Below are 22533 nucleotides of genomic sequence, written 5' to 3'. Positions count from 1 at the left end.
GCTTGTGGTATTGATGGAATCCTCAACGAAATGATCAAATACTCAGACCATAAAATCAGACTGGCTATACTAAAACTATTCAACAATATTGTAGCAACTGGAACTTTTCCAGACATCTGGAACAAAGGTTTAATAACCCCAATTCATAAATCTGGAGATAAATATGATCCAAATAACTACAGAGGAATATGTGCATCCAGTAACGTAGGAAAAATATTCTGCAACATCATTAATAAACGACTTGTCAACTTTCTTGATGATAACAATGTTCTGCATAAATGCCAAATTGTTTTTTTGCCAAATTGCTGCACAACGGACCATATATTTACCCTCCAGACTCTAACTGATCAAGAATTAAACATTAAGAAAAGAAAGGTATATGCCTGTTTTGTTGACTTCCAAAAAGCCTTTGATTCAATCTGGCACGAGGGCCTCTTCTATAGGCTACTTGAAAGTGGCATTGGAGGTAAAACATATGATTTGATTAAGAACATGTACACAAAAAGTGAATGTGCCATAAAGATTGGAAACAAACAAACAGCATTCTTCTCCCAGGGCCGGGAGTGAGGCAGGGATGCAATCTCAGTCCAATTCTCTTCAATCTATATATCAATGAATTAGCGAACCAATTAGATCATTCCACAGCACCTGGCCTCATCCTGAACGACACAGAGATCAGAGGTCTGCTGTATGCAGATGACTTAGTGTTGCTCTCACCTACTAAAGAAGGTTTGCAGCAGCACCTTAATCTCCTGCAGAGATTTTGTCAGACCTAGGCCCTGACAGTAAACACAGCAAAGACTAAGATAATGACCTTTCAGAAACAATACAGAAATCAGGTTTCACACAATTTCTATTTAGACACCACTAAATTACAACATACAAAAAACACTACCTCGGCCTCAACATTACATACACAGGAAACCTCAACATGGCTGTGAAAGATCTTTCTATGCAATAAAAGAAACTTTAAAATTAAAAAACTAAAATTTTCCAATTTGTACTAGAACCAATAATTCTATATGGTAGCGAAATTTGGGGGCCAAAACTAATTGATTTTGAGAAATGGGACAAAACAATCATAGAATCTTTCCATACTTCTGAGTTCTGTAAGAGCATCCTGCAGGTGCAGAGAAAAACACCAAATAATCTGTGCAGATCAGAGCTCGGCCAATACCCCCTCTTACTAAAAATACAGAAAAGATCAATTAAATTATACAATCACTTGAAATCAGTTAACCCCCAAACATACCATCACAAAGCCCTAAACCAGAGAAGAGTCCCCTCAGCCAGCTGGTCCTGAGGCTCTCTCCAATAACAAGTCCCCAACAGCCTCACGACAGCAACACCAACTCAAGCAGACCAAACAAAATTATCAGCAACAAAAAGAAAAATATATTGAACACTGGAAAGAAAGTACCAAAACACAAAGTAAATTCCAATGTTATCTGACCCTAAAAAGAGAATTCAAACTGGCAGATTACCTGAGCGCAATAAAATGTCCTAAACTAAGAAAAATGTTGACAACATCCAGACTGAGTGAACACAGCCTGGCCATAGAAAAGGGTCGCCACAGACCACAAGAGGAGAGACTCTGCTCCCAGTGTGACAAAAGACAGGCAGAGACAGAGCTGCACTCTCTAATCTCAAGCCCTAAATATAAAACCTTAAGAGAAAAACACTTTGCAAACATTTCCCAAATATACCCCGAATTCGAATTTATTTCACACAGAAACTCTCCTGTTTACTGGGAGAAATGCCCAAATGTCAAATAATTGTGGACAACCAGTGGAAACTTAGACTAATATATAATTGTACTAATTTTCAAATTATTATTATTTTGATTGTTTGATATTTTAGTAATTGTTGTGTTTTTAAATCTCACCTTTGATACAGATTTTTTGATGAACTAATTAATTAATTTTAGGGGGTTTTTGCCTATTAATATACACACACACATATACGGTTTTAGCTATTAATTTTATTTAAATTTCTTAATATATTATTACAATAACACATTACTGTGTCATTTACTTGGTTTATTTTAATTTTAATTAATTTTTTTCTTGGCTCCAGCCCCCCCCCGACCCTGTACGCAGGATAAGTGGTTGATGATGGATATTATTATTTTCATTTTCTAACATACTAACACACTAGGGCTGTCCCCAACTAAGGATTTACATAGTCGAATTAGAATCATCAAGTCCTGCCTATAGTCGCTTGATAGTCGAATCGTGTGTGTTTTTGTGTGTGGCAATTGCGAGGGGGCAGGAGGTTACACACGGTAATCTTGAGAAGCTGCAGAGCTGCAATCTCTATTCATTCAACTTACACTGTCAATCCAGCTAAACGGAGGCTTTTTGAAGACCGTTTTCTCTCTCTCTCTCTCTCTCTACTCTCTCTCCAGTGCCATACTGCTGCCGTCAACTACATGTACATCGCCGTTCCCCGCGGGTCTATTTCAGGTAGCCGGCTATTTAACAATGAGACCTTCGGGTGTGGGCCGTTGGGCCGTTCTGTCCTTGGGCGGGGTCCTTGCTGCTCTGGACCTGCTCTTGCTATAAGCCCTGGGTTGGAGGGACCTGGCGTCCTCCTGCTTAGGGGGGTGGGGGACAGGACTGAATGAATGATGGGGCCAGTCAGGAATCTGGTCCCAGTGAGGAGGACCATTCTAGCCTCTCTATGACCTCCTTCACCTTTCCCCCTTAGGACTCTGGGGGGCGGGCTGGCTGCAGGGCGTTTGGTGGGTGGGGCTGCTTTATTGCGACCTCGCCCTTCTTCCTCCCCCACTGGCCGCCCCTCAATTTTAATTACACATTAGACACAAAGGGCTTGAGGGCTGGGCCCCCCCCCAGGGATGAGATCTCGGGGCCTGGTTCTCCCGCATTATCGCTCCCTGGCGGCAGGGAACTTCCCGGCACAGCTTTCTGCTATTCTTCCTTGGGGCGGGGTAAAGCTTCCCCCGGGACATGCGGTCTGGGGTCCTTTGCGCTTTGGGGGGTCGCGGGGTGCCCTGGCTTCTGGGGGTGGGGGTCTCTGCGCGGGTTGATCCGGTTGCGGTTTGGAGGGCTGCGGTGGGATTGTAGGGCGATTGTCGATGCATCTTGATGCATTGTGCTTTTTCCCTGGGCAGGGTCTCTGAATGGCTGCTGGGCGTTTAGTTTGTGCATTGGAGTCCGGAGGAGGCATTTCCTCGTTGGCTTGGAGAGACCAGTTTGTGTCCCTGTTTTGCTTCGTTGGCCTCGGATCCTTGCTTTCCCATTTCTCTGTCGGCCAGTTGTTGGACCCCTCTGGATACTGAGGTATATAGTTAGTTTTCGGGATGAGCAGTGTGGGTGCGGGGCATTGCTGTGCTCCGGTTTGTTCTGGGCTTGTGCCTGGAGTTCTCGGCCCTTGACGGGTGGGTGGGTTGGTGGTGGCATGCAGCTGAGCTGGTTGATTTTGGCTGGTGTTGGCCGGGGGGCGTGCTGGGCATGGGGGATGTCGGCTGGCGCCAGCGGCCTTAGTTTTTTCCGGCGGTTGGGGGGACGAAGGACTTTTATTGGCGGGTACACGGTGAACTGTGCAGCACGTTTGCTGCAGGGCTGGGACTTGCTGCTGGTGTTTCTCTCCGCTGGCTTTCGCTGGCATGTTATTCCGCTTGCTCTCTCTCGTTTGCCCGACCTTGCACACGGGATTCGCAGGGGGCTGCTGGGCATTGGGTGTCGCCGTGCTCGCGCAGAGTGCGTGTTGGGCTCGTCACTTGTGCATTGGTGTTGATGACTGTGTGGCATTTGGGCATTTTGGTTGTTCGCTGTGCGGCAGTGGGGTGCTGGGTGGTGGGGGGAGCACTGGTCTAGGTTGTGTGCGCGCCGCGGTTGGTCCGGGCGCTGCTCTTCCGCGGTTTACGCTTCTTGCGTTCCGTCGGCATTACATTGTCAACTGGCATTTGGGTCGGGGTCTTCCGCATTTGCATCGCGGTGCATCTGGGAGTCTTTGTTTTTTTGATTGGATTTTTTATTTTTTTTCTTTCTCCCACCCCTATTGGCTACTGGGGTTCTTGCCTGCCTGTTGCTGGTGTAAGTGTGGCACAGTCGTGGCATCCCACTCTCACTAACAACTACATCTTTTAACAGGCTTATGCGCACACACATGTACACACACACATACACATACACATTCACCCACACGCACACAGACAAACACAGTCTCACACATAGACACAAACAAATTTAGGTTGTCCCTGGTAGAATTATTCCTGATGCTTTTCTTTCAGTTACTTATTTAAATTAATTGCTATTATTCCAGCTCACGTGGCTGTGCTGTGTTGCTTATTTAGTGTGCTGGACTGTTTCTTGTTTTCATTTTTCAATTAGTTGTCATACTATGTCAGCTGTTTATTGCTGCTGTTTGGCTGGTTGTCTTTTACTATTATTATTATTATTTTTATTGTTTGTTTTTGTTTTTGTTTGTTTGTTGTTGTTTTTCTCCTCCCCAAGCCCCCCTCTCTGTTCTATTGCAGGTTTCGTTGCTTTTTGCAATTGGTGTTTCCCGCTACTGTTCCCTGTTGTCCCCACCTTACATCCCCCTTCTCTTACAGATCTTGTCCTTTCTCTGTGCTGTCTGTTTGTGCCCCCTTATCCTCGTGTCTGCCCCCCTGTCCGGCCCTGTGACAAATCAATATATAATTAAATAAATAATAAAACAGACAAAGGAGTATTAATACTCTCTTGTTAAAGTAAAATCTGTCTGGCACAATATGGTATCCAGGTCATCATACTCTATACCAGGCTGCTGGGCAGGACAGGTTAAAAAAAAAAAAAAAAAAAAGATAAAATATTCTTTATGTGGTTCATCAATGGTGATAAATTATCCGAGTTGTTCGCGAGGTGCTAACAACTCGGCACAACACTGTGAAGCTGGGGATCGGTCTCTTCAGCAAGTGTTCCTCCACTGCCACTGCACACATACACGCTACACTTACACATGCGCACTGACGACCCAGGGTTAGGGTTACAATTTTGGATTTATTCAGGCACAAAAACATTTGAACAAACATGAACAAACTTTCAAAAACATTTATTGAAAGTTTTATTCTTTTTACATGTTTATTTACAGCATTAAACATTGAAATGTATATTGTAATAGGCTGTATATTAACTTATTGGGAGATAACTGGTAGTTCTATGTAAAATCAGACCCATTTTGGCGATATGAGCACCCCCCAAACCGCCAAAATGGCATGATCCTCGTTTCGCTGCGAAGCTTCGACTGTGAGATTGACAGTCGAATCAGGCTCCGCCCATCAAAGCATTGAATCTTCAACTATTCGGGGTCAGCCCTATAACACACACACGCTTACTGTTTTACTTATTTACTTTTTTAAATATTTATTTTTACGGAATTTTTAATTTTTTTTTAAATTATGTTTTATTTTGTATTAACACACAAACACAACTTTTATTTTATTTCCTTATCTAATGAAATGTATGAAATTAATTAGGGTTATTGGTTGCATTTGAAGCAGTACGTTTTACTTCCAATCAAAGTTAGGATGTTAACAAAGCAGACAATGCAAAAGCAATTTATTGATATTCCCAAAGTTATGGTCTTGAGTGGTCTTGAAATAAAATCCTGAGTCCTCAATGTCTGAGACCGAGACAAGACCGAGTACAAATGCGGTTGAGACCGAGACGAGACCAAAACCATCAAAAAGGTCTAGGTCTTAAGACCGATCTTAAGACCAAGTATTCACCCAGCTGACAACTAAGGGTTGTTGCATGCTTATTCTCAACTCACCGTTCACCGCTGTTGGAAGCTGGCAGTCTCAGTGGTGAAGTGCAGGCCATTTTATCTGCTGAGAGAACTCTCTGCTATTATTGTGACGGTGGTGTATATCCCTCCTAGAGCCAATGCTAACAGGGTGCTGCACAAGCTTTGTTGTGTCATAAAGTAGCAGCAATGGCACCACCAGACAGCTTTTTGTCACCAGCGACTTCAACAATGCTAATCTGAAAACTGTTCTACCAGCATGTGGACTTTGCATACAAAGCTCTCCCTTCCCCCAACATTGGCAACTAATACCACCTCTCTGTTATGCTAACCCCTGCATACAGACCACTGATGAAAACACAAGTACACAGGACCATCAGAACCTGGTCTGAAGAAGCTAACTCAGCATTTCAGGACTGCTTCAATTGCAGACTACAATATGTTCAGAGCAGCCATTACTCCATATACATAAACATACATAAACCAGGTTAATATACAATGCACGTCTCGACAGTAAAGTGTGATTATCTGACTAAACTGTCTGATAAAGCGTGTTTCATCTGTTTTGGTTTCACTATTTCTTTTTTCTGTTAATGTTGCTCTTTGTTCCTAGTTTATATGTTTACTAGCTGTGCTATTGTCATACTGTTTTATTCACAAGCAGTCAGGCACACTGCTAGCATACAACTTGCACACACAGGAACACACCACACACAAGCATACAACATATGCACAGACACATTTACACACGGACGCAACACACACAGACTAGCCCCCACTACTTAAGCTTGCCTCTTGGACTGTACACGGGGTTGGTTTGAGGGAGAAGAGATTTGAAAAATTTAACCATCAGTTTTCACAAGACTGGATAATGTTTGAGACATGCTGACGTGCTGCGGTAAGCGTATTGACTCATTTCTGTTTTCCGGTGCTTGCGTTGGTAGCATGTTTTGCTGCTCTCAGTAAATACCAGTTAAATTTGTTAGATTTGTCATTTCAGCTCATTCTTACAGTAGTTCTGCCTAAGCACTGACCACTCTTTCCGTCTTTAAGCGATTTTTGTTAAATATCATAGTTGTTTTCGAAAGTTTTGGTAGCTAGTGCTACTGTACTTTAGCTTAGTTGTTAGTGACTTTAGCTTAGCAGCTAGCGATGGCTTCTCCTTCTCCCATAGTTAAGTGCATCCCTGGGGCCAGACCAGACGACATTGAGTCTTATTTGAAACTGCTGATTTGAAACGTAAATACAGTAAGATTGTTATTCACACCGGCAGTAATGACTCCCAGTTACGCCAATTGGAGGTCACTAAGGTTAATGTTGAATTGGTTATCACTGGCAGACTTTCTGGGGAAGACCTGGTCTGATTCGGAGAGATGGCATTCATCCCACTTGAGATGGAGCAGCTCTCATATCTAGAAATCTGGCCAAGTTTATTAGTGGACCAAATCCAAGACAACCCAGAGAGACCAGGAGGCAGAGTCGCAGTCTAACACACTTCTCTGCTCCTCCATTTCAGGAGTTACCTAGTCAAAAGCCCATAGTGACGGTGTCTGCCCCCCAACCATCGAAATTATTTAAATCAAAGGTAAACAGAAGAGGAGCTGTGCATAAAAACCAATAGAGTAAAAAAAGGAGAATTAAATGTGGACTCTTAAACATCAGATCTCTCTTCTAAAGGTGTACTAGTAAATGAACTAATATCAGATTATGATATTGATTTATTTTGTCTTACTGAAAGCTGGCTGGGTGATGGAGAATATGTTAGCCTAAATGAATCCACCCCTCCCAGTCATATTAATACTCACATTCCTCGAGGCACAGGCCGAGGAGGTGGAGTTGCAGCTATCTTCGACTCTACCCTACTAATCAGCTGTAATCCTAAACTAAATTATAACTCATTTGAAAGCCTTGTTCTTAGTCTTTCACACCCAAGATGGAAATCACTGCAACCAATTCTTTTTGTTGTAGTTTACCGAGCACCTGGCCCATACTCTGAATTCTTACCTGAATTTGCTGAATTTGAGTTTTTGCCAACTTTAGTCCTTCAAACAGAAGGAAAGTTATTATTGTAGGGGATTTTAATATTCATGTGGACGTTGAGAATGATGTATTAGTACTGCATTTATCTCTCTATTAGATCTCGACTCTGTTGCCCCTCGAAAAAAGAAAATAATAAAACAAAGATGGTTAGCTTCATGGTATAATACTGAAACTCGCAAATTAAAGCAAATATTGGGGAAACTTGAGAGGAATTGGCGTTCCACCAAACTGGAAAATTATCGCTTAATTTGGTAAGATAGTCTTAAAACATATAGGAAGTCTGTAATGCTGGAGAAGAATACTACTCGTTATTGATAGAGGAAAATAAGAACAACCCCAGGTTTCTTTTCATCACTGTAGCCAGGCCACAGCTCTATTGAGCCAAGTATTCCCATAGCTCAGTAGTTACGACTTCATGAGCTTCTTTAATGATAAAATTCTAACTATTAGAAACAAAATTCACCAAGACCTGCCCTCAACTGGCAGAAAACAGTTGCCAAACAATTGTGTGACTTTCTATATAGCAGTAGTATATTTGACGATTTTCAGTCAGGATTTAGAGCTCATCATAGCACAGAGACAGCACTGGTGAAAATTACTAATGACCTCCTTATTGCATCAGACAAAGGACTTGTCTCTGTACTGGTTTTATTAGATCTTAGTGCTGCATTTGATACCATTGACCATCAGATCCTATTACAGAGACTGGAACATTTCATTGGCATTAAAGGAACCACTCTAAGCTGGTTTAAGTCCTATTTATCAGATCGATTTCAGTTTGTACATGTTAACGATGAGTCCTCCATGCACGCCAAAGTTAGTCATGGAGTTCCTCAAGGATCTGTCCTCGGACCAATCCTCTTCAGTTTATATATGCTTCCTTTAGGCAATATTATCAGGAAACACTCCATAAACTTTCATTGTTATGCAGATGATACTCAGTTATATCTATCGATCAAACCAGATGAAACTCATCAATTAGCTAAACTTCAAATGTGCCTTCAGGATGTTAAAACCTGGATGACCTGTAATTTTCTAATGTTAAATTCAGATAAAACTGAAGTTATTGTTCTGGGGCCTAAGCACCTCCGTGACGCATTATCTAAAGATATAGTTTCCCTTGATGGCATCGCCCTGGCCTCCAGCACCACTGTGAGGAATCTTGGAGTTATCTTTGATCAGGACATGTCCTTTAGCTCTCACACTAAGCAAATTTCAATGATCGCCTTTTTTCACCTTCACAATATTGCAAAAATCAGGAACATCCTGTCTAAAAATGATGCAGAAAAACTAGTCCATGCATTTGTTACTTCTAGGCTGGATTACTGCAATTCCTTTTTATCAAGTCCATTAAGACTTTGCAGCTGATCCAGAATGCTGCAGCACGTGTTCTGACAGGAACCAGGAAAAGAGATCATATTTCTCCTGTTTTAGCTTCTCTGCATTGGCTTCCAGTAAAATCCAGAATAGAATTTAAAATCCTTCTTCTCACCTACAAAGCTCCTAATGGTCAGGCACCATCTTATCTTAAAGAGCTCATAGTACCTTACTACCCCACCAGAGCACTGCGCTCCCTGAATGCAGGGTTACTTGTGGTTTCGAGAGTCTAAAGCTGTGTCTCAATTCAGGGACCGCATCCTTCGAAGGCTGCATTTGAAGACCAAATACGTCACAGTCGATGTGACTAGGCTGTCCCATTTCAAAGGCTCCTTCAAATGCAGCCTTCTTTTCGTCCGTTTGCAGGATCCAACAGCTGGATCCTTCGCAGCCCCAGGTATCCCGACATTCATTGCGCGCCGGTTGATTGTCCCAGCGTAAATAATGGCGTAGGCTGTGGAGCTGAGCCCCCCCGGATTTTACCTATAAATGTAAGTATTGGATTTCAACTCACTTCAAAAGCCAACTACACAAATGTAAAAATAACAAGAGGCATAAAAGCGCAATGTGTCATTTAAAGAATAGTTTTGTGGGAGAAGTTAACGTGAGTTAAGTGATTAACTGGCGAGCTAACGTTACATGAGGTTATTGATGTTCTAACATTAACGTTAAGTTAAACTTGTGTGGGCAAGTTACAACCTAAAAAATAAAGCCTTTAACGTCTTCACTTAAAACCGAAGAGGCTCAGAGTCAGACCTGCGTCTCACCGAGATTGTCACAATATTATACATCACTTATACTTAATATTATGTACATGAAAATAACGTTACCACGTAACGTTAGACTAATTTAACGTTAGACGGGTTGTGAACCCTGCTTGGTTTTCAGATAGTTAACGTTAGTAATGCAAAAACATCCCAAAAACCTTGGGATATAGTACACGGTTAATGTAACTCGGTTATTTTGCGATTTATGCTGCTTACTGTTTGGTGATGTGAAGCAAAAAACTTACTTGAACATGTCGTTTTGTTTTAGGGAGCGAGGAGCAAACTGCCCTGTTCATTAAACTGAGGGGGGAGAGCGACCACCTCTTCACCGGGGCAAAATTTTCTGCCAACGTGGCTTGGAGGTAATTAAAGTATCAATAGCCCTTTTGTAATATCTGCATTTAATCATCTTGTACTTAAAGTTACAGTTAAATGAGCCCCCATCCTATTCAAAGCCTTTTGTTTCTCTGTGATTAGGACAGTTTTGGAGAAAATGGGCCTGTGGGGGAAGGTGACTTCCCTCAAAGCAAAAAAAAGTGGGATAATAAAAAAAAAAAAAAAACAAAGTATGTATGTGTGATTTGAAACTTATATATTCTGTATACATTTTTTAAAAATAATTTTTGTATAAATCGTTCACTGTGTAGCATAAAGGGAACTACAAACTGCATTCATCTTACAAATCTGTTTTAATATAATACATACATTTACCTTGTACGTTGTATATTCATTTAATTCATTTCAGCCATGCACGTTAATAAACACAGTCGCTGAAATTTGTTTTTCTGCTGTTGTTATTTACCATGATTGATTTCCTGTGCCTTAGGATTGTAAGTGTCCAGGCTGTTCTCTCTACTAGAGAGACTTGCAGAAAAATAAATCCTTAAATAATAATATATACAATATTTATTATCAATTCAAATAAAATATTTGTTAAATAAATAATTTTATTTTCTGTGGTCTTTATAACTATTAGTATTTACAACATATTTACAACATTTATTCCACTGAGCAGGGAGACCCTGGTGATGCTGCTGGACCTGGATGGGCTGCCACAATAAAGACCATGGTCAGCAGGACATCATCTGGGGTGGTCTCCAGAGTGTGTTGCAGGTGTGGATGCATCTCTCCACTGTCCACCGCATCGTCCATCAGTGGGTTTGCAGGGCTGGTTCAATCGACGGCTTCCATTTCACTAAGATGTTTTAGTAAGATGCAAGAATAATAAGCTGTACACATAAAATACTAATTCACAATCTTATTTGGACAAAATAAATCTCTACAAAATATTTCAACAGGCGAAATTGTTAGGATATGAATAGGAATTTACCGATCTTTTACTTGCCTGTTAAAAATATTGGCGGTCAGGGGGCACCTCCTCCAGGGCAGACACCTCTGCAGACAGCTGGTCACGCCAGGGAGCACCACTGACCGTCTCCAAACGGTTCTCCCCCTCATCCTCTGCCACATCCTCCTCAGGCTCATCCTCTGGGGCCACAATGTCACCAGCCCCAAGGCAGATGTTGTGGAGGATGGCACATGCTGCTATGACCTGAAATGGTTACAAATATATTTCAGTCTAAAACATACTCACACGTGTGTACACGTGTGGTGCACCTCCAGCGCTTGCAGGAAGATGGCCCGGAACCTGGTCTTCATCATCCCAAAAGCACGTTCTATAATGGAGCGTGCCCTGGAGTGGTGGCTGTTGAAGCGCTGGGCTCCCACACCTTGAATTGGCCTCTTGTAGGGACTGATGAGGGGGAGTGGGTGTTGGAGGCACGGGTACCATCCGTCTGCAAGGATGAAATGCCCTGGAGGAGGGTAGCACGGGCGGCTGTGGCTCAGGAGGTAGACCGGGTTGGCCGTTAATCGGAAGGTCGGTGGTTCAATCCCTGGCTCCCCCCTCTCTCCCTCTTTATGGCTGTCTCTCTCTCTTGCCCTTTCTCACTCTCTCTCTCTCTCCCTCACCCCCAACCGGTCGAGACAGATGGCCGCCCACCCTGAGTCATGGTTGTGCTCGAGGTTTCTGTCTCCTAAAAGGAAGTTTTTCCTTGCTTGTTTCTTCTGTCTTCTGTGTTTCTGTAAAAGCGCTCTGAAATAACTGTTGTTGTGATTTGGCGCTATATAAATAAAATTGAATTGAATTGAATTAAATAATATACAAACCGACATTGTCTTACTGCAGGAGACTCATTTATCCAAGACAGCAGATAAACTCACCTCAGCACAGTTTTCTTACTCGTACTCAGCCTGTTATAACACCAAACAAAGAGGTGTAACCATTATGATAAATATGAAAATGCACTTCAATCATAATACCACTACTGTAAATCCAGAGGGTCGATTTATTATAGTTAACATTTGTATTTAAAATACTGATTTATGCATTGCTAATATCTATGGCCCGAATGTTGATGACCCCTTCTTTTTTCATGGTTTCTTCACCTCACTCTCGGCTCACTCGGACACAGCTCTTATAATAGGAGGGGACTTCAACCTGGTATGTAATCCAGCAGTTGACAGTATACAACAGACACCCTTAAACAATACATGAGCAATTTTGGTCTTCGTGATGTATGGCGTTCTCACCACCCCACTCTCAGAGAACATACCTTCTTTTCACCAGTCCACCACTCATATTCTTGCCTTGACTTTTTTTTGGTCAGCAGCTCAATTATGACAGACATCTCGAATGCTCAGATTCACCGTATCACTATCAGTGATCAAGCACCGGTTTCTATCACTCTGAATAAAAAAAGTCACACCACCAACTAGAAATTGGAGATTTAATACATCATTACTTAAATACATAGATTTTATTAGTTATTTCAAAAAGGAGTGGGCAATAATTATGGAAACCAAATGACCTTCAATACTAGACCAGTGGCATTCACTCCACTCTGTTCTTTTTATTCATTTTACTTTTTATATTATGGCTTTTAATGTCATGCAAATTGACACCTTTTTTTTGGACAACTTTGTAGGATGAATGTGGTGGGCTCATTCACTGGATTAGAAGTTTTTTAACTGACGGCCTTCAGAGAGTTTTAATGAATGGGGTCTACTCAGATGAGCTTGTTATAAATACTAGAGCACCACAAGGCTGTGTGTTGTCACCTTTGTTGTTTTCAATTTATATAAATGACATGACATGCAATGTTGAGTAATCTAAGTTCAGATTTAAGGAATACAAGTGTCAACAGAAAGCCTGCGTTACAAACTGGGGACAGAGTTTGAAAAATTAACCTGTTAGAAAGGTTCTAAGAAAAGATGCTCTGGAGATGCATGATACAGTGTCTTTTCAAACTTGACCTACACTAGGGACTAAAAGTCAGAATATCTAATCTCTGCTCCTTCTGCTTTTAAAAAGTCTGTCTCTCACATGTCCCAAAACTGGGGGAAAGGAAAAAGGGAAAAATAGAAACTTTGGATCAAGTGATACAATATCACACAATACCACATCACCAAGGTAAACAACTTTACCTTATTGGTGTGTGGTGTGGTAGTAAAACACTTGGACTTGACTGTTCACAGAGATTCACAGCACAGCTCTGCACAACTGTCAGCTGTAGATACATTTTGTAAACATGGTGGCTCAATGGTAGTGCACAACGGGGAAGTCCTGAGGTTTGAACCCTACCTGACCGACTGCGTGTTCTCCTGATGTCCCCATGGTGCACAGGTGTCCATTGTCCACAGGCTTACAGACTTGTCTATAGGTTTCCAACCTGTTATGGGTGCCCCCTAACTCTCTCCTATTGTTGGGTTTGCACCAACTCTGGATAGGCTGGGATAAGTGGATAGGATACATGCATACAGAAAATGTTTGAGTTTTGTATCAACAATAATTAACATATTATTTTGAATCTGTCTCAGGTGGAACCTAACCCAAAGCGCCTTAGTGCTGTTGAGAGACTAGAAGCTGACAAGGCCAAGTATGTCAAGAGCCAGGAAGTTATCAACGCCAAGCAGGAGCCAATCAAACCACCAATGCTGGCCAAGCCTCCCATCGGTCACACCCTCCTGTCCAAGAGAGGCTCTGGGATTGGTGGAGGAGGAAATGGAGGTGGGATACCTTTCAAAGCATCCAATAACAACGCCAAGTCAGACACATGTGCAACAAGCAGCGGCAGCAGCAAACGGGAGAATTTAAACCTGGAGATCCTGAAAAATCTGCTTAACTCATCGTCCTCTTCAGGAGCAGGATCTGAAGGGCTAGGAGGTGGAGCTAAGAGTGCGGTGATGATGAGGTCATCAGGGGGAATGGCCAGGAGTTGGACACCTTCAGGGTAAAATAATATTTGATAAGCTTTGCTTACATTTTGTGTAAATTACCGCTTAATCATTTATCAAATGGGTCACCCTGACTGAAATTCTCCAAATGTTCCCCTGATACATGGTTAATTCACCATAGTCTGAACTTAAATGCATAAAATAAGCTATTACCTGTCTATTGTGTATCAGATGTCTTGCCATTTGTGTGTTAATTGTAAAAAGTTGCATTTGGTCAGCAACAGCTACCAACTTTTCTTCCAAATGACTTTCTCTTAGTTTTTTTTATCTTAGTAAGGATGGTGGCATCCATGGTGTATAAAGGTTGGCAAGCTAATGTAGATAGCTATCTTAACCACATAGCCACAGGGTAGTATAAACTGGATTTGAAACACAGACCTGTGGATAGAAATAAGATAATACATTGTGCAGTATTATTTTTAGTACAGGGTTCCCGCGGCTCCTTAAACAACCTTAAAGACAATGCAAGACCCCACAATTAAAATAAGTTTTATGTTACTTTTACGTTAGCTGCAGCTGTTGACATCTGACTACATGTCATATCGTTATCGTCAGTCGTGCTTGCAAGATCGTGAGATAAGTTTAATAAAAAAGTGGTTAGTGGAAGTTGGTTGGTGGAGGTGGTTACATTCACGTGAGGCACCATAGGGGTGAAAACCGTTGAATTCCACAAGTTCTTAAATGCTCCAACGGTAAGCAGCGGCAACTTATGGGTCTATGCTAATGGCTGCATTGTTAGCACGTAGCAGACGTGCTAACAATGCATTCAAGTGCTTCAAATGCATTCAAGTCAACTCTGATAAGTTAGTCTATGTTCCTAATAGTCTATATCAACTGCACGAACAACCAGAGCTGTAAGGGCAGTAGCAGTGTCAGGGGTCATGGGGTTACCATGGGAGCTGGGTTGGGAGTCTGGGGCCTGATTTTAATGCATGTTTTAAATTTGTGTAGGAGGCATGTCCAAGCTTAAAGGTTGTTAAGTTGCTCTTCATGTCCACAAGTATGCAATGTGGGGAGGGACAATATTCAAATTCGGCTTATATTTATTGTCCACACTCTGAGCCTGATTTTGTCTTTGCCTACCCTGTTTTACTACTTTGCATGAATCTTTCTTTTTTCTGCTCCTAGGATGCCGTTAACTTACCGATCTACAATGACGCTTAATGAGCAACCACCAGACTCAGCTCCTAGTCCAAGCACCTCACATTCCCTCCGATCCTTCTCCCATTCCCTGAAGGTCCCTCCAGTCAACATTGGGGGGCGTCGCAGTCCACTCCAGGGAGGAAACCTAAACCTTAGTAGACGAGTCCTGGACGAGAGAGGAGGTGAAGGAGGAGTTATCGATCGCTCTCGTTCCCCACTACCACCTCTGCTCACCTCCCATTCCTCCTCTGACCTCCTGCGACTGTGCAATGGCAAGCCACTCCGCATGGCCCGATCCAGCAGCTCCTCAGCTCCACCCCTCCCTCCAAAACCCAACCCTGCCTCCCTCCCTCCTCCCGCACTTTCCTTGTCATTGCCTCCCCCTCATCCAACTCCATCCCCCTCGCCCTGTGACAACAATACCCCTCAGTCGCTACCTTGTGATATCGGAGACCCTTACAATACTTCAACAGATCCCACCCTGGAGCTTGAGCTTGGTTCATCCGTGGCTCGTCGCTCCTCGCTACACAGATCTAAATCAGACCTGTCAGACCGGTACGCCCGTGCTGGAGCTGATGTGGAACGTTTTTTTAACTATTGCGGCATCGACCCAGAGGAGCTGGAAGCAGTCGGTCCAGAGAACTTTGCACGGGCTAACTCAGATATCGTCAGCCTTAACTTTCGATCAGCCTCTATGATCTCCTCTGACTGTGACCAGTCTAGGCAATCCTCCAACGATGGACTATCAGATGCGGATGAGGGCGAGGAGGAGGAGGAGGAGGCAGGGGAGCGTGTTCCATATGGTATCTCTGCTGTTGAGCGAAATGCAAGAGTCATTAAGTGGCTGTACAGCATCAGACAGGCGAGAGAGACGCAAAAAGTCTCACATGTTTAGGACAAGCAGTAAAATGGATTGGATGTACTGTAAACTACAGACAAACTGCCCCATGTTTCAGAATTGATAGATGGACCAACATTACTTATAGGTTTAGAGACTGTGATCTTGTGGCTGAATTGAAAATTTGTCAAAATGTATAGATGGATGAACGAATGGAGGGAAGAGAAAGTCTAACACAAACTAGGTAAGAAAACAGACAATGTTTTGTTTAGATGTATGAAGAGTGAGGAAAAGGACTCCAATCCTCCCTGAATTAGAACAACATGAACACTAAAAACAGAAAGGAATTAAACTTGGACAGTCATATGAACAAAATCTAGTCCAGTCTAGTGTGGAGAGACAAACACAGGACATGTTTAAAAAAACGACAGATGTCTGTCAATTTGCTTGAGCAACAAGAGCGAAATGCACTACGATTGTCCAAGGACCCATAAAGTGACCGCCTCACTACACTACACGGGGTTATAGGCCATTCTCACTGACAACATTTTGGCTTGTCCAACATTACATTTGGGGGCAGCCTGGTTTCAGACCTATGCATAATCACCCACATCTGATTTGCTCAGCTATTCAAAAAGGATTGGTTTCATGTTTACTATTCATAGCGTTGTAGGAGGGATTATGAATTGAGACATATAGCCTATATAGCTTAATCTGTAAAAAATGCCAACATGATGTAAGTGTAAGTAATTAAAAAAAAACTCCCGCTGGGAATCCACATTAAAAGTGAGACGTAGCGTTCTGTATGATGAATCCGCACCAACTCCACTCTCCACTTTTCCATCTCCATCCTCTGAAGCAGTTGTCCTGTCAACAGCACCTGAGGAGATGAGAGGACACTGGCCAGACCAACTGTCCAGGCAGTCACACACGTGTGTCTCTGAATCAGTGTGCATTGACACATGTGAAAAAATGGAACATTTCACAACAACAGTTCTCACATTGCGCCTTTCATATAGAGCAGGTCTAGACCGTACGGTTTTGATATTATTCACAAAGACCCAACAGTTCCCACCATGAGCAAGCGCTTGCCGGCTTGCCTTTTAAGAGGCAGAAACCTCGAGCAGAACCATGGCTCAAGGTGGGCGGCCATCTGCCTCGACCAGTTGGGGTTGAGGGAGAGAGAGAGAGAGAGAGAGAGCCATAGAGGGCTGGGGGGAGTGGGGAAAGCAGCCAACACAGTATCCAGACTGAAAATGATGAAATAATTATAGAAATGATAATAATAATAACAAGTGGACTAGTAATAATACAACAAAGGGTGTTGAGCAGGAACACGGTAGCAGGTTCAATTGATATTAGGGCTTTGTCACAAAACCAACTTTAGACGATTAAGAATTAAAAGGTAATTTGTTTGAATTTATTTGTTGCAGAATTTACTTGATTCTGCCCATCTGCACTGTCTCTGCTGCCTCACTGAGTGACACAGCTAGCAGGTGACTTCACATTTGTTGTGCTAATATTACTGTAAGGCAGTCCGCAGTTATCCACAGTTTTTACATCTGTGGTGTCAAATCCAGAATTCTTCCTCGCATTATTTCTAAGGTGGTTTGGTATCACGATCATCTGTTCAGCACTTCACTAGTTTCCTGCAATTTGTGTTAGCAAAGAGCAACAACAAATCAGTGTCACAGTGCATTAACAAACGTTACTGTTGCACTTATAGAATGTGAATTTGAATTAAATTCAGATCAAATATTTATTTTATCCTATATTTATCCTACAATTGAACGGTACTTTCAATTTCAAATACAACCACCTTAATCAGTTTAATGCTTACTGGAATCATAGCTCCTGTGTAAACTAAAACTCACTACTGATTGGTCAGGCCAAAATGTCCACTTTGAGAAAGGCCTATGTCACAGTGTTGATCTCTCAGTTTAAACACACTTTGAAAAAAGTCCCTGATCTCTTTGAAAAACAGATACTGAACGCTGTCAAAAATGAGAAATCACTTTGGAAAGTCAGTGATGCTGGTACACTGTGCGACCGTAATGACGTCCACTCAGAGAAGTTACTTAATATTCATTACAGGTGACTGTTAAAGGAAACATGTATCAATGCCGCACTAACTTAATGGGTCAAAAGATTAGGTCATTAAGGAATCAAGGTATAAACTATGATATTGTAAATTATAGAGAAAGTCATGAAAAACAAGTGGTTATAAGCTAGCTTTCACTAAGCTTTAGCTCTTAAGCTAGTTATTGTAATTGCTAAATGAAGGCCTAGGAGTGTGTAATGTTTGAGTGACAAAGGAAACAGGATGTTGACAATGAGTCATTTAGACAGATGCTCACACAATATAAAATATAATCTCTCAATACTTATCTGTACGGCATTAAGGGCACACAATCATATCAATGCGTTGATTAAAAAATTTGTCATCAATCTGTTTATTTCAACCAACAAAACATTTCACTGGAGAGTTCTGGTGTCATGTGATGGGATATGGTTTTTCAAAGGCTGTTCCACACTGACAAGAGTCCTGACATGTATAAATATAGAAAATAAAGAAATAAAATAATAATTAATACAGTACACATAAATTTTGCCAACGTTAGTTCTTCCCACTATACATTACTTTTCATTGAAGTTAAACCATTGTATTTATATTTTACAGTTCTGATTTGAAAGAGTGTAATTTTCACATGGAAGAGTCACAATGTAAATTGTATTTGTACAATGACAATCATGATTAATGATAAACTCAAACATTTATTGAACATTTGTTAGGAAAACTATATTGTTATTATTATCATTGTTTTATTGTCCAGCCCTAAGTCATCAGTAACTGATAAACATTAATTTAGTGAGTTTGCCAAACTACTAGACATCCTTTCTATTGTGTAGTCAATGTCCTCTCTACATGCTGGTGTGGGTTTAACAGATGAAGAACATCACTATATAATGCTAATGCTTGATGCATAGAGAGTGGCCCGTGTCTTTATTCTCTTCAGAAAGACAACACTCATTTTCTTACTTAAATTAACTCAGTGATAGCATGATGGTGTTTTCAGACATTTAGCTGTCCAATGAATGAGTTGGCAGTCAGTACATATGACTTCATGTTTACTCCTCTTAGTTCATGTGTAATAAGTCAGTGAACATGAATGGGACCACAACTAAAAGACAACTATTCTTTATTTTCATCTTGTGCGAAGCAAATGAACCAAATTACAGGTGTTAAACGGATCAAACCTACACACATATTACAGATGCCATCACTTCTTTACTTCTTACTCGGTGAAAGTAAAAGTTCAACAGAGATGATCACTGGGATCAAATGAAGGACTGTTACAGGACACCAAAACTCTCCTTTCAAACACAATTATGCGATTATGTACACCACCGGGCACTATCAACCTGCACTGAAAGCAATATAAGTCTGTTCACTATTACAGGACATTTTACTATATGGTATTGCATAGGAAGGTGGAAGTATGCTCATGATCATTTTATATGTCAATGTTCTCTACAAATGCCACTTGAGATGTATAGGTGTTTATAGTTGCTTATACGGTAAATAGCGTCCTACAACCACACACAGGAGGAACTCCAGTAGTGGGTCTGCATTACTTCATGGTGGACGTGTCAATGCCCTCAGCTCTGCTTTCCCTCTCTCCACCTCTGTCTTCAAAACCAGCCGCAGGGAGAAACCTGTTAATGAAGGTTGGTCCATTACCAAGTTCACCTCCACCCTTACCATGTCATCTATGTAGATGTCTGCACATCGCTGACATGTCGCAAGGCCTGAAGTCATGGGTGTGAATGCAGCGCCTCAGTCAGTGTTTACCAAATGTCAGTGTGTCTGTCTGCCCCACCACCTCCCTTCACCTCACCTTAAATCAGTGGTGGAGTGTGTCCAACAGCAGCAACAACCCTGCTGGGCTTACTTCACTTTGCTGCACAGTACGCTGTATCAGAAAAAACATAAGCATCAACACCTGAGGCGACCTCAGTCCCTTTCATTTTGACAGGTAAAAGGTTTGGAATGCACATGGGAGAGTGGGGTGAGATGGGCCACATATTAGTGGAATATATCTAGTCCTTAGATAAAGGCTTGCTGCTGTCTAACACCCCATTTACGCTTTTTATGCGTCCGGTAGATCAGATAGCTATCCAGTATCAAGAACGTAGAGTAAATGCAACCGAGAAACACCAAAAGACAGACTGAAGTCGGGTTGTTCAAACAAGATCAGGACACAGTGTGAGAAGTTTTATTGGTAAATATATCTGTCTTGCCAAGTCACATAGGTCATATCATCATAGCCTTTGCTAACTTGTAGCAGCTGAGAAAACATCTGGTGTTTTGGTCTGGCTATTTTCAAGCTCAGAAAAACTGAAGTGGCATACAGAGTAGAGCAGGATGTTCTGCTGACACATTGTATTATACAACAGTCCTCCTAAGAAACACTCTGAAACCACATTAGTTTAATGTAAGTTACAACTCACCATTAAATCCGAAAGTCATCATACGCTATGAAACCGCATTTTGGTCATGCAATACTAAAATTTGAGATTAAAACTTGAGGTTAGTAGCGTTAAGACCTCAGTATGCTTCACATCAACTCATCTTTGGATTGTTTAACAGCATCTGAGAGCCTATCCAGCAGTCAAACCCACATCACACAGTGATTGATAAGAAGTTTGAAAGCAGGCAGGCTTTGAACTGCCCTCGCTGTGCAAACAATATTGCCTGTATACTGAAACACACCTCCTCGTAGTGTTTATCTAAAGTCCTGCGTTACAAATGACTATTCTGCCATCCTTCCCCCCCAGAGTACCTGGAACTTGGATAAAGTATATGGAAATACAAAGGAAATTTTGTACTAAAGCGAAAGTAACTTTGGAAGATTGATATGGCTAAGTCAGAGTACTAAAGCCTCATTAATTAACAGCTGAATTTTAGAATCCCCAAGGCAGGATTTTGTCCCTCACAGTGTAGTCACGCCACAGTGGTTAGCATTTCATGGCCAGTTCTGACCGGTGGAATAATAACCAATACATCTTTAAACATACATATGGGCATATCAAGGTCAATTTGAAAAATCCAAACATGTCATTAAAAAACACTGCCAACATATCCTAACAAAATAATAATAACAAAATATTCATATACTCACGTTTGAGCAAAACAGCATTGTGGGAGTTGTAGGAAGTTTCCATTATTGATGAATCCCTTCTTCCTAAATTAGACTACAGTGGAAGTGAAGTGAACCCATCTGGGAGAAAGACCCTTCCCACATCTCCTCACTCTTAGCGCAGGGCTGTGCTAGCATGTTCCTGTCCATTACCCTGATCTGTCATTTCCACTGACCTTCCCCCCGGAACCCAGGAAACCCTGCTGCTTCACACTGTCAGCATTTACAAAGACAATATTGTACCTTTCTGGCAGTAACATTATGCTTCACTTTCACCTTCGTCTACATGGTGTGTTTTTGTTTATTTTCTATCTTTGGCTTAACAGAGATCTTCTGTGGTATTTGCTTTGTTTTATTTTTCTTCTATGTCTAGATGCTGTAAGAAAAACGTATATATTTGATTTAAGAAAGCAATGTGTTGGATTTCGTTTTTTTTCTCTGTCTGAAGGTTTATGTGTTACAAAAGATTCCAAACAAAAACTCCTCGGTACAGAACTGCCTGATCAAACTCGGCAGGGTTGTTTCAACTTAGACTTAGTGTTGACTGTTTTTTGACGTGGAAACTGTTACATTTTGCTTGATTAAAGAAAAAAAGTGTTCATGTTTAGTTTCTTTTGATAATTTCAATAAATGGCTTCTTTTGCCATTTCTTGCCACTGATGTTTGTTCAAGTATTAATCCCTTAAAGTGAGATTATAGCTTTTGCTGAACAGCGACTGACGATCACAGGATAATGGCACATCGAATTTCACTTTATTTCCAAAGATTCTCCTAAGTCAAGCCAAATCCTAATGTGCACCCTCCGGACTTTGCACTTGCGTACTTTTGTCATACATAAAGTGATGTGTCCATCATCACCACATCAAGTCTGCGGGGGTGCAGGGTTGAAAGGGGTTGAAAGGCCTTAAGTGGTTCCATGGAGTTTAATTTAAGTTTCTGAAACTGAAACTCATATCAAAGTAGTTTTCTGAATGGTTAAGGATATTGATTTTGACAGCTTATGTGTATTATGTGCATGATCTGCTGCAATATGTAGTATTGTATTATTATTATTCTTTTACATTGTCAGATCCATATTTCTGTGGATTCTATGTATTACTCTCTGGAATCTTGCAGGAAG

General features: G+C 41.6%; 1 protein-coding gene across 4 annotated transcripts in view; it reads left to right on the top strand.

Annotated features, from left to right (window-relative positions):
* fam110b (family with sequence similarity 110 member B) overlaps window positions 1-22067 on the top strand; it is a 134305-nt gene extending 112238 nt beyond the window's left edge. For 2 of the 4 annotated variants that reach the window (XM_038717169.1, XM_038717170.1), the window contains 2 exons: window positions 13815-14227; window positions 15360-22067. In XM_038717169.1, the coding sequence (XP_038573097.1) occupies window positions 13815-14227; window positions 15360-16269 (1323 nt within the window). In that variant the 3' untranslated portion in view covers window positions 16270-22067. Of the gene's footprint in view, window positions 1-9534; window positions 9660-10203; window positions 10298-10692; window positions 11049-13814; window positions 14228-15359 lie in introns of those variants that run through there. The other 2 variants (XM_038717171.1, XM_038717172.1) reach the window with 2 other exon arrangements.
* The last annotated feature ends 466 nt before the right edge of the window (window positions 22068-22533 follow it).

The sequence above is a fragment of the Micropterus salmoides genome, unplaced genomic scaffold (assembly GCF_014851395.1).
Source record: "Micropterus salmoides isolate LMB-PRFRI ecotype aquatic unplaced genomic scaffold, ASM1485139v1 Ms_hic_scaffold_14, whole genome shotgun sequence".
Lineage (NCBI taxonomy): Eukaryota > Metazoa > Chordata > Actinopteri > Centrarchiformes > Centrarchidae > Micropterus > Micropterus salmoides.
This window is presented reverse-complemented; position numbering and strand designations above follow the sequence as displayed.